General features: G+C 36.0%; 1 protein-coding gene across 2 annotated transcripts in view; it reads left to right on the top strand.

The window, feature by feature from the left end:
- The window catches only part of LOC107686637 (transcriptional enhancer factor TEF-1-like), a 47,530-nt gene that overhangs the window by 6,889 nt on the left and 27,537 nt on the right, over positions 1 to 13,104 (top strand). The window contains exons 3-4 of one of the 2 annotated variants that reach the window (XM_016483702.1): positions 3,848 to 3,946; positions 10,353 to 10,607. In XM_016483702.1, coding sequence (XP_016339188.1) covers positions 10,406 to 10,607 — 202 coding nt within the window. In that variant the 5' untranslated portion in view covers positions 3,848 to 3,946; positions 10,353 to 10,405. The remainder of the gene's footprint in view (positions 1 to 3,847; positions 3,947 to 10,352; positions 10,608 to 13,104) is intronic. The other variant, XM_016483701.1, reaches the window with a different exon arrangement.

Genomic DNA, 13,104 nt, shown 5'->3' with positions numbered 1-13,104 from the left:
CATTTAAATGAACAAAGTGGTAGCGATCGGACGGGTAGGATCTAAACCATCTTAAAGCCTGCCCTTGAATATCTGTATAGTTTTGTAATCGATCTATGAGTATGTCATTATCTATGGTGTCGAACGCAGCACTAAGGTCAAGTAAAACTAGCAATGAGATGCAGCCTTGGTCTGACGCAAGAAGCAAGTCATTTGTAATTTTAACAAGTGCAGTTTCTGTGCTATGGTGGGGCCTGAAACCTGACTGAAATTCTTCATAGAGATCATTTTTTTGCAGGAAGGAGCACAATTGAGCAGACACAACTTTTTCTAAAATTTTAGACATAAAAGGAAGATTTGAGATGGGTCTGTAATTTGCCAGTTCACTAGGATCTAGTTGTGGTTTCTTAATAAGAGGCTTAATAACCGCCAGCTTGAATGGTTTTGGGACGTGACCTAAAGACAACGATGAGTTAATAATATTGAGAAGCGGTTCTTCTGCTACAGGTAACAACTCTTTCAGTAATTTAGTGGGTACAGGATCTAACAGGCATGTTGTTGGTTTAGATGCAGTGATAAGTTTATTTAGCTCTTCCTGTCCTATAGTTGTAAAGCACTGCAGTTTATCTTTTGGTGCGATGAATGAAGCTGAAGTATTATACGCTGTAGAATCTACATTTGTTATTGTATTTCTGATTTTATCTATTTTTTCAGTGAAGAAATTCATAAAGTCATTACTATTAAACTGTGAGGGAATATTTAGATCGGGTGGCGTCTGGTTATTTGTTAATCTAGCCACTGTGCTAAATAAAAACCTAGGATTGTTTTGGTTATTTTCTATGAGTTTGTGGATATGCTCAAGCTCATTTCCTTTATTTTTATATTTAAATTACCTTTGCCATTAAAGTTTATTTTTGACTACACTAATAATTTCAGAACACTGTTAAATATCATCTTCAGCTAATCTCAAAATAAATATCTGTTTTATGTACATTATTATGATGCCTACATTTATTGTAGCATTTAAATGATTGATTTTAGTGTTTTATTTTCAATTTATTTAGACACAATAATATACAGTTTTAATATAGACCATTTAGCGGTTATCGGTTGATTATTAAAACTGATTTTAAAATATGTATATATTTTTTTACAATGTAGATATTGGATATTTATTGTTCAAGCTCATTTCCTCTTTTTTTAGCATTTATCTAATGCTCACTTAAAATTTATTTTTGACAACACTAATCATTTATTAACACAAATATAATCTTTAGCTAATCTTAAAATTAATAACTAATTTTCATACTGTAAATTATAATGTTGTGATGCCTGAAATTCACTTGTAGCTTTGAAAACAATTTATGTATTTATTTATCCATTTATAGACAAAGTAATATGAAATGTTAATATCGGCCATGTCAATATAAAAGGTTTTTTTTTTTTTTTTTTTTTCATCAATGCCAGTAGATATTGGTTATATAATTGTGCATGCTAATTTCCTCTATTTTTATATTTAAATTACTGTTAAATTTAATCTTTAAAAAAAATCTCAAAATGTTTATTGATTTTTCATAACATACTTTATAATTTTGTGATGCCTAAATTTACATGTAACATTTAAAATGATTTTAATTATTTATGTATAGACAAAAATAGTATAACATTTTAACATTGGCCTTAAAATGAAAATAATAATCAGCTTATCAGTATCAGCCAGAAATGTAATACTAGTCATTGTTCTCAACCACTCACACACATTGTTCTCTTACACGTCTTACTCGTGTAAATCAGATTTGTTTCTACACTCACTGCATCTGATTCCATGTTGCTAAATTTGAATAAAAGTGAGTGCAAAACCTTTCTAGCATTATTGTTTGGTCAAGCCAGCTTTCTCTGCCCACTCGACAATAACTTTCCAGAAGTCCAGCCGTCACTTTTGGGTCATTAGCACTTGGTTGAGAGGATTACATAGCCACGGGGAAAGCAATAACAACGGTGCTTACATGCCTGCTGCCCCTTAGGAGTCCATGCGGTGCAATTCACAGACATATTTTTGCTTGGATATTAGCGCGTTTGTATGACCTCCAAAATTGCATTGAATAAAGTCATAACCTGGGGAGCGAGTGAGCCAAGCTGTGCAGTTTCTTTTCAGTTGAATGAAGCCATGGATAGTACATCTTTAGATTGGTAAAATGTCATCTCAAAGATGGTTTCTCAAAGACTAGCATGTTTTGTAAGACCCCCGCTTTAGTCGTCAGCATGACGAATAATTTATTTGAAGCACATGCCAGGTTATAGAGTTGAAGGCACTGAAAATGTATTACAAGGTTGAAATTTTTCTGATTAAAGATGCTTCTTTGCATATCTTTCTGAATAGGATCCACAGCCCTTTTCTTAAGAACCCTTCACATTTCTTGCATCTTCAAGACGTCTTCCTCAGATCATGCTTTTTTTTTTTTTTTGCAGTCTTTCTTTAAGGAAGGATTCTCTGGCGTGGTTCCTCCACAGAAATAAAAGGACACGGTTTCATCGAAGCAAATACTACACTGACAGTCACAGTACAAGATGTGCTGGCCGCTATACAACACATGCCATTGAAATGCAAAAGCCTCTCTCTCTCAGAGAAAGACTGAAAGAAGGGATTTTTAGGTCATTCTTAATTGAATTTCCTGGCTGATGACAGTGTAATATAGAGACTAATAGCATTGTGCGTGCATCTCGTGTCACCGCTAGAAATGCACTGGAGGAAGGCTCTTTGCGATCACTTACAGACACTGGATATATGAAAACCCTTCGTTCATTATGTCTTCGTTTAATAACTTAATAAGCCTTCTCCGTTATGTCCAATGTAGCTCATGTTATGAAAGTGGAATAGGCTTACGAGGGTTATTGCAACCATTTGTTTTGTTTAATTGAATGGAGCATGTAGTAGTTACAACTATGCTCTTTTTTTCTGTTGTTTTACACTGAAATCAGATCGTTTTTGTTCACTATTGTCTCTTCAAGTTGTTGAAATGAACATTCATTGATATAATTAACAAATATTTTATGTTGTACCTTTTGTTACATGTGTATATATCAGGAGTTTTTCAACTTTTCAGTGGCAAGGACCCCCAAATGTGAAGATCCTTTGAAAATATGAAGGCAGTTATATATTTTAATGTATTATTTATAATGTCGCAAACGTATTATAGACAATATTTTGTTTAGAAAAATATTTTTTATTATTCTTTAGCTACATTGTTGCATTAAAGCCAAAAATATGAAAACATTATATTTATTAAAATAATTATTTTATATTAAGGTTTTTTTTGTTTCATTTTAGATTTTACATTTTTCAACACATTTAGAAACATTTTTAATTTTTATTTTTTTATTCTTTTAAGAAAAAATATAATTCCAAAGCACCTTTAAGATTGGCGTAACACTGAAAATAACAGAAATATATAAATATTTATGAATATAAGTATTTATAAATATAATAAATATAAATACAAATGAATATGAATCTCATAGTGTTATAAGTTTTATAAGTGAAATTGTTTAATTGTTTTGTGAAATTCTTTCCAACTTTATCTTATTTTTTTTTCTCTCTAGTCTAGAGCTACATAACTGAAAATATCACAAACAAAAATATAAATATAAATGATTATGAATCATTTATATGTGTTATAAGTGATACGCAAATTCATTTTAATAAAATGGAAATTGTTTTAATTCTAATTTTTTTTATTCTAATGTTGTGTAGAAACAAATATAAATGCAGAGTAATTATAATATTTCTTTATATATATTTTCTGTTGGAATATATTTTGTCATTTTTTCACTCTCAACTTCAACTTTATCTTTTTTTTTCTCTCTCTAGGTCCCAGTTTAAAAACCCCTCACTGTACGTGCACAGAAACAGTCCAGTTGTTACTTACCTTTAACTAAATACAGGGCAATTTCGAACATCTAACACAAGGTACGACTGTAATTCCTGGTAAACCGTTTCTTTAATACATTTAAACTAACCGAAGCCACAAAGTGGAGGCAGGCGGAAATGTAGTGGTTTTCTGTCGACCCGGCTGCCAACTTCATCAATAGGGAGCCGCTAATGTGCAGACGAGAGCCGGGCAGTTCGATTACAGCTTCATTTGGTAATGAAGTGAGAGTAAGTGGCTCCTGTGAACGCTTTAAAGAGCCCAGCGTGATGGTTTGGAATCGAATAAAGCAGATTTTGTGATTCAGACACTTGCAGGAGAGTTCGCTAGCATTGCGACACAAATGAGACCCCACGCAAACACTGTCTGTACTCATATGCATATCATTACATTTAATTACAACAAGCTGGCGCTTTAGTGGTGTTCTCGCCCATGGACATTGACACACACAAGTGTACACACGTATACTGTGAGATACCCTCATCTGTTGGCAGCGCGAGTAGACCAGAGGGAGCGAGACAGCTGCCTGGGGTGGATGTGTGCCTCCCAGTTTGTGTGGGATTGCACCCATGCCTTTCGTTTGGCCGGTTGAAGCTGCCTGGAGGGTGAAGTGTATTGTAAGTGTGACCACAGTACATTGTTGCATGACTAATCTCGGCCTTCCATCTGCCACTGAGGCCCCGGCACAAGCACTGCGCTCTCCAGCATCAAGCACTGCCATATTGCAGCAGTCACAACATCTTGGCTTTGACTGGCACTCTACTACAGCAGAAGCGCCCGGGTGGACCCACTGCCGCCTCACAGCCGGGAATTATGGGATGTTACATGTGCACTCATAACGAAACACAGAGAGTTGTCCTGACGTCCAAAGCTGACGGCTTGTGCAAATGTCTTTTTTTTTGAGAGAACTTGATTGTGATGCACGATGTGTTTAGTTTAAATGGATGGTTCTCTGTGCCATCATTTACTCACCCTCATGTTGTTCCAATCCTTTCTTTTACGAAATACAATAGAAGATATTTTAAAAAATGTTTCATTTTTGGTCCCCACTGACATTTTTTCTCAGGTTTGAATCAATGCAAGGGTGAGTAAATGGTAACCGAATTTTTTTAGCGTACTGTCCCTTTAATGCCCCATTCAGACGGAGACGCGTTTAGCTGTATACGCATAAATTTTGTATCGTATAGGCGTTTCGTCCACATGGATCCGGCGTTTTGGGAGAGTGAAACCAATATTTTTTGAAACCGGTTCCGAGTGGATAAATCTGAAAACGCCACCCTTGCGTTTTCGTGTGGACAGCGAATCCGTATATTTTCTGAAACGATGACGTCATCAGCCCACGTCTCGCCCCTAGTCAGACACCGCTACGTAACTTCTTTTTTTTTTTTCTTCTCTTCTCTTCCATATGTTCAGATGACATTGGATGTATTGTTGATACATTATGTGTAATGTATGCAAAGTTGTTATTCATTAATGTCAACTCTGAATTGTTTGCAATAAAACAAACAAAAAAAAACAGACACCGCTACGTAACTTCTTTTTTTTTTTTCTTCTCTTCTCTTCCATATGTTCAGATGACATTGGATGTATTGTTGATACATTATGTGTAATGTATGCAAAGTTGTTATTCATTAATGTCAACTCTGAATTGTTTGCAATAAAACAAACAAAAAAAAACAGACACCGCTACGTAACTTCTTTTTTTTTTTTCTTCTCTTCTCTTCCATATGTTCAGATGACATTGGATGTATTGTTGATACATTATGTGTAATGTATGCAAAGTTGTTATTCATTAATGTCAACTCTGAATTGTTTGCAATAAAACAAACAAAAAAAAACAGACACCGCTACGTAACTTCTTTTTTTTTTTTCTTCTCTTCTCTTCCATATGTTCAGATGACATTGGATGTATTGTTGATACATTATGTGTAATGTATGCAAAGTTGTTATTCATTAATGTCAACTCTGAATTGTTTGCAATAAAACAAACAAAAAAAAACAGACACCGCTACGTAACTTCTTTTTTTTTTTTCTTCTCTTCTCTTCCATATGTTCAGATGACATTGGATGTATTGTTGATACATTATGTGTAATGTATGCAAAGTTGTTATTCATTAATGTCAACTCTGAATTGTTTGCAATAAAACAAACAAAAAAAAACAGACACCGCTACGTCACGTAACAGCAACAAAAACATGAACAAACACCGAACGATTGTCTTTTTATTAAAGACAGATTAATAACTAACATTAGCACAGATTAATAAATGTATTGTTCCATGTTCGTTTGTATACCGGTTTATGCGCATAGTCCAAGTCTTCTCAATTTTTAGTGCATCTCTGTGGCAGAATTACAGCGCCACATACTGGTCTGGCATGTATACTACACCGTTTTGTGTCGGTTTCATGGTGAGCCGAAGGGAAAAAAAAGATCGGATAGGGAAAGCTCTGGCTTCGTGTGGACGTAGCCTAAGATGCATAGTTGTACTTTTTTTAAACTTGACACGCAAACTTAAAAATGTAACGCAGGTGGTGGGATGCTCATAAAACAGTTTGCAATGCAATTCCCAAAATCTTCTACAAAGAGTGAAAAATTTAAGGGGGTCTGAATACTTTCCGTACCCACTGTATAAAGTGGATACATTTAAAAACACAACTTTTTCAAAAAATAAATAAATAAATTACCACGCAACCGTCCAACAGCTACAACATAGCAAGCTAATAGCTATGCTAATTAAAGCCATGCCAATTAAAACCTTACTCTAAAGTCCCATTCATACCAAAAACGATAACTCTAGATATACGTCCACATCAACAGACGATAATGTTCTGTTTATTATAAGCGCGTGCTGCAGTTTTGTCATCTGTCGCTTTAAATTGAGCTCTTTAAATTCGAGTGGATTCTGATTTGCTGTCAATGTTTTTATCGTTCATTAGCTTAAAAAAATAATTCTGAATGTGATTCCAACTATATCTTTCCTCTGTCGTTAATGTTGTAGTTGAGTTATAGACTTCACTGTTCTTATAGAAGTAGAATGATTTAAACATTTTTTGATTAAGGCCGTTCACACCAAGAACAATAACTATAAAGATAACTATAATGATAACTATATTAGCGTGCACACCAACGGACAATAAGTTCTGTTAATTATATAAGCGCGTGCTTCAGTTTTGTCATCTGCCGCTTTAAATCAAGCTCTTTAAAGTCAAATGGATTCTGATTGGCTGTCAGGGTTTTTAATCATTTATCAACTGGAAAAAAAAGCATTCTGAAAGTGATTCCAATGATACTGTTCCTCTGTGTCGTTATCATTATAGTTGAGTTGTGGACTTCTCATGAAACTAAAATGATTATTAAAGCTTTACAGTTATCATTATAGTTATCGTCATTTGTGTGAACAGGCTTTAACTACTAAAAATATCAATACTAAAAATACAGGAAAAATCAAGAGAAACTAGTCAACTCCACTAATCAATTAGTTGGTTGTTGGACAACTAATCGAATAGTCAGCCATCCCTGCTAAACAAGTAGGCTATTTGTTTCTTTAGTTTCTTTCTTTTGCCTTTCATATGGCTTCTTTCTTATAGAGTTTCTTTCTCTTTTGAAGTGTGAAGTCTTGTAAATTACAGGGAGGATGTGTGGTGTGTCGAGAGTCGCCTCTCTCTCTCCCCGATTAAACCATCACACTCAGGCTCTCTTTAATCTTCTGCAGTCCAAACCACCAGCCTGCTTTTGTTGATGCTAATTCAAAACTCATGTAGAATCTGTCAGATATCCGAGATATTACCATTCAAGTAATTATAGCATGGACTTCTGGTTTGGTCTGCTGATAATGCGCAAGATCAGCATGAAAGCAAACCTTGGCATGAAATAGACGCATAGAGCTCAACAAAACGTTTGCACTCTGATATAGTGCACTGAATGTACAAATACTGTATTCGGTAAGTGTTTCCATGATTTGCCAGAAGTGGAAAACTACAGATTGCAGTGTAATTGTGGGCAAAGCCAAAAGTGCATACATGACTGTGCTGGAAGTGATTACTGTTGAGTTCATCTCCAAGTCAGGGAGATGATGTTTAAGAGCCCAAGCATTTAGCAGTTTGCAACATGCACAAATTTTATCACTCTCTCTCAGCAGTACAAGTGAGGGTTTTTTTTTAACCAACGTCAGCATTTAGTACGGCAAAAAAAGAAACATTCACTGTGAAGTGTTAGTGAGACACCCAGTCACACACTTTTTCACAGACCTTTAGCTACCCAAATGGGGACTTGCAATTGATGATATTATTTTTATATACAGCTAATTATATTGTAAGCTTTCACAATTAGAATAGCTGGAGACAAAAAGAAAGTGCACTAATTGTATTGAATGTGACTTCATGTTTTAAAAGTATACTTACAAAACTGTACTTGCAGACAATATATAATGTTATTTAAATTAAAAGTAAAGTACTAGAATGTAAAGCACATTATAAATCCGTATGTTTTAATCTTTTGTCCTGCTGTAAAAAAGTACACTTATTTTTAGGTGTTCACTAGCATACTTGATTAGAATTTTAACTGTAGTGTGTTATTTGGCATTACATTTAAAGCTAATAAATGTATTAAATTGCAACTTCATTATTACAAATGTGTAATTACAAATATATTTAAAAACATGCCATGCAAGTTTTAATAGAGTTTACATTAAAGTAGAGTTTTAGTTTACCATAAATGCTTGTCAGTATGTTCGGTAGTAAACTTTAACCACATTTCAAAGACAATTGAAGATATCCCTACTTAATTGTCAAAAAACACTCTAATATTTGCATGATTGCATTTAATATAAATTTAAACTATAATATATACTCTGTTTAAAAGTATCTAAAGTGTACGTCTTTTTCACAAGTTTCCAACACTTTGTAGACACACATTAACACATTGTGAAGTGTAGCCTGCTCAAATTTGACAGGAAACACATGCTTGTAGTTCTACAATAGGCAGCACTGTTTTGACTGGGCATTTCCCCAATTAGCGTAGCCGCTAGGCCAGACGTGACTTGAAAACTCAAGTTTTGTAGTTAGCAATCACTCTGTGTGACCATTTAGATGAGATTTCTACGGTTTTAACACTTCATGGTTTACCTCAAAGTCATACGCACACACGCGTTTGATGTCGTAGCGCTCTTGGCTGTTTATTTGAGCAGTTGGCTGCAATAGGATGCCAGATTTTTCCAGTGTTTCCTTGATTTGTAGCGTAATGGTTCTAATGAGATTGCGATTAGCCGCAGCGTTTTTGTGCAAGCAGTTTTCCTTTAACATGAAATGTACTGTGTGGCACTAATGCTAAAGACAGTGACTCGTAGGAGTGATTTGGGTTAATCACTCTCTCTCTTATAAGCTACAGGATCAACATTTGTCATTCAGCAATCTTCTACCACAAATTTAAAAGCTGGTCTGACATCATTGCCAGCTTGTAAGTGTTCATTTCTAAGACAGCAGCTGTTGGTTTAGCATAAGTGCCACTCCTAAATTAGCGTGGCTTATGTGTTTTCTCATTTCCTTCATGGGCTTTCAATCATGTGTTGATCTTTAGCTTTTGGTTTGATGTTTTTTATGGGTGATGAGAGAATGTTTTAATTGTATTTAATGTGCTCAGCATTAATGATTTTTTTCATTTCCTAACCGCAAATAGATTCACTGTGTGAAGTTGTAAACAGGCCATTTTTGAAGATGCGATGGCATTGTTTAACAGGCCCAGTTTTCTTCCCTGTATAGATGCATTTCCTTTTTAAGCAGGAAGTTTGAAGTAGCCAATAGAGTTTAGAATGTCACAGCCATAAGCCATGATTTGCTAGTAAGTTGTTATTAAGGGTGGGACATTCTTATTCTAGAGAGCATCTGATTGGATGAAAATCTTAGTAGTGCAAAATGAGTCTTCATTATATTTGATCTGTTTTTTTTTTAGTATCAGTGAGATACTGTTATAGTTTTGTTTTTATATTTTCTGTTTTCATTTTTATTTCAGTTAAAATATTAGTAATTTTGTTATTTTTGTCATTAGTTTTAGTTGTAAAAATCGTATAACTTGGCAAATGGCTGAAATATATATAAAAAAAAAAAAGCCCTATTTTATTTTTATTTCAGTTCACATTTATTTTATTCCAAGTAACAATTTTAAAAAATTGTTTTTACATTTTTAAAAATAACCTGAATTTTTATAAATAATATACTCAATTACTATGATTTTGTACTGCATAATGATCGCATTATGGTAATACTATGGTATTCTTTGAAGTATCTTGAAAAACCATTATAAATACTAATATGGTAATTCTATAATTCATTTTTTCTTCCTGTTCACCCCTGTTTGAATTGCTGTTTTCAAAGACTTATCTTAGCTCTTTGCAGAAAGTTAAACGACCAATCATTTGCTTGTTTTTTTTTTTTTATTGGTTGCTCTTCCCAGGTCAGTGTGCCTAGAGTTCTCCAGGCTCGGGCTCTGTGATCCCAGCTGTTGCCATGGATCCCAGCAGCTGGAGCGGCAGTGAAAGTGCCGGCGAGGATATCGAGAGGATGAGTGACTCGGCCGATAAGCCCATGGACAACGAAGCTGAGGGCGTGTGGAGCCCTGACATTGAGCAGAGCTTCCAGGAGGCCCTGGCCATCTACCCACCCTGCGGACGACGGAAAATCATCCTGTCCGATGAGGGGAAAATGTATGGTGAGTTGAAAAAACTGCAACCATTGGTTTGATTGCTCGGTCAGAACTTGAGTTTGTATCCAGAGTTCACATAAACCAGACCTGCTTTTCAAGTTTGAATTGAACCAACCAAATGAGCACAACTTTGAAATCAAATTGACTTTAAATATAGAGGTTTTACAAACAGACCTACGTATTTTGACTAGCTATGTACCGTTATGACTGCCATTGCAGCTTGTTTTGACTGCTCGTAATCGTGAGTTGTTTGTTGAGGTTGGCGGGGAACAGGCTCATCAGAAAGTTCTCAGGGAAGTTGTTAGTTGTTTGTCCTCAGGGTGAGACGATGAGGTCCGTCGGGCCTCTGAAACTGGAAAAACAGGACTCCAGCGGGCCAGGTGATGGAGCAGGCTGGCTGTCCTGGGTTCTGTTGTAAATTCAGCGTGATTCAGCCATTAGTTAGGAGCAGATGGTCGTGCGGCTGACACCAGCTGCGCTCCCAATCCCCTCCACCTCATTCCCCAAAGCTTCCCCCCTCCCCTCCACTCCTCCCTCAAACTCCCGGCTGGGCTGATGTCATGGAAAGAGGGAATACTGATTTTCTTTTCTCTTAGGATATTGAACATGCTCTTGGCCTTGTCCAAAATGAAGCCTCCTCACACTGCTTGGACTTGTATCCAGCTGTCTTTATTAGGAACAACTCGGAAACCAAACAGTTGTAAAATCCGGATGCATGATGGAAAAGGTGGACAAGCTTATAAATCATAAAAGTGCTGCTATTTCGAAAGTGTTTTTTTTCATGGTTGCAGCCCGCCTGGGGATGCAGGTTCGAATCCAACTTGCCATTTCCTTTGCCTTTTTCCAATTTTCTTTTCTTTTAAAACATTTATGTTTATGCAATTGGCACACACTTTTATCCAATGCGACTCACATTGCATTCAAGTCATGCATTCACTGGGAATCGAACCCACAACCTTGGTGTTGGAAGCACCATGCTCTACTGTTCCTTTGAAACCTTTCCTTTGAAATCTTGGTTAAACTTTACAATAAGAGTCTGCGCCAAAAGCCTTGTGGGCAGTGTGCCGACGTATTGTGCAATTGCGCTACGGGCATCCCGAGTTCGACTTGAGGACCTTTCCAGATCCCGCCCCCCTCTCTCTCTCCCACTTCACTTCCTGTCTCCTCTACATAAAAAAAAAAAGGCAAAAATAAGTCTTAAAAAAAAAAACTTTACAATAAGGTTGAATTTGTTAACATAACCTACTGCATTACCTAAAAAATAAAATATCTTTACAGCAATTATTATTACTTATATAATGCAATTATAGATTAACTTTATTTATTTATTTATTTTTTTTATTTTTTTGTGTAGCACAAGAGACTTTCATAATCCCATAAACGCATTTCTCACACAAAGGATGTTTTAGATTTTCTTTAAAATTTGAACCTTATTAAAAAAGTTAAATGCCAAAAAAGGACAATTCTTTCCCAACAGACACCTGTTTGTTCCCATGACCACAGTCATTTTTTCCTTCAGGCATTTCCTTCTTAATAAATTGGCTGGTGTTCGTGGGGGGTTTCTTGGGTCGCTGAGGCAAACCTGTCACCTCCTACGCTGCCGTTTGTGTAGCATTCCTTAGCCTCGCGCTTGCCATCACCTTCGTTATTTCATCGTCCATAGCAACTGTATGATATTTAATTTATCTGCACGTACCCATCACAGACCCATACAAGATCCCGGTCCCCAGTCCTGCCGCTCTCCAGGTCTGTCAGCGCCGTGTGTTTAATTAGCAGCCGTCCCTATAGCAACTGCCTTTCGTTTCAAAACAATATGTAGTTTTTTTCCTTGTGTCATGGCTCAGCTTATCTCACTGTTTACCTGAGGGGGCTCCTTAGCCTCAGAGAGGCACGAAAACTGGACTCGAGTCAAAGAGTTCAAGTTTTTGCTATAAATGGTACAAAACGCTGTGGCAGCTGCCATGTGGTTTCACAGGTGAACAAAACACTTGTTTTTCCCACAAATCTTTTCTTTTCTTCTGTTTTTTAGTGTAAATTTGGCTGTTTGTTGCATGGTTTTTCTCTTTTTTTCTCTTTTGTGAGATCAGTGCCCTCTCTGTCGACTCTGATATCATAAACCATTTGGCTCTGCTTTGCTAGTACTTATTTTAGGCAGAGAAAGCATGCCATAAGTAGATTTGACAGTTCCCCGCTGGGTTCGATGAAAGAAAGATCTAATCACACTGGTTTCACTTCTGAGGGGACATACTGTGAGGACTTAACATAATCTCAGCCAATTAATATTTCTCAAGTGTTTTATATTCCGGCATCCATATCCACCTGCACTTAAGAAATGTATTGTATCGTTTGCAAGCACAACTAACATACTTGGCCATTCTGTGGTCGTATATATTTTAGTAAAATGCCTGTCTTTGCAAGTGAAAGCAAACAGCTGAGAAAGAAAACGTGTAACAGTATATTGGATCCGGGCAGCTCTTAAAGTGACAGCAGTCTAATATTCCTG

The sequence above is a fragment of the Sinocyclocheilus anshuiensis genome, unplaced genomic scaffold (assembly GCF_001515605.1).
Source record: "Sinocyclocheilus anshuiensis isolate Anshui unplaced genomic scaffold, SAMN03320099.WGS_v1.1 scaffold1102, whole genome shotgun sequence".
Lineage (NCBI taxonomy): Eukaryota > Metazoa > Chordata > Actinopteri > Cypriniformes > Cyprinidae > Sinocyclocheilus > Sinocyclocheilus anshuiensis.
This window is presented reverse-complemented; position numbering and strand designations above follow the sequence as displayed.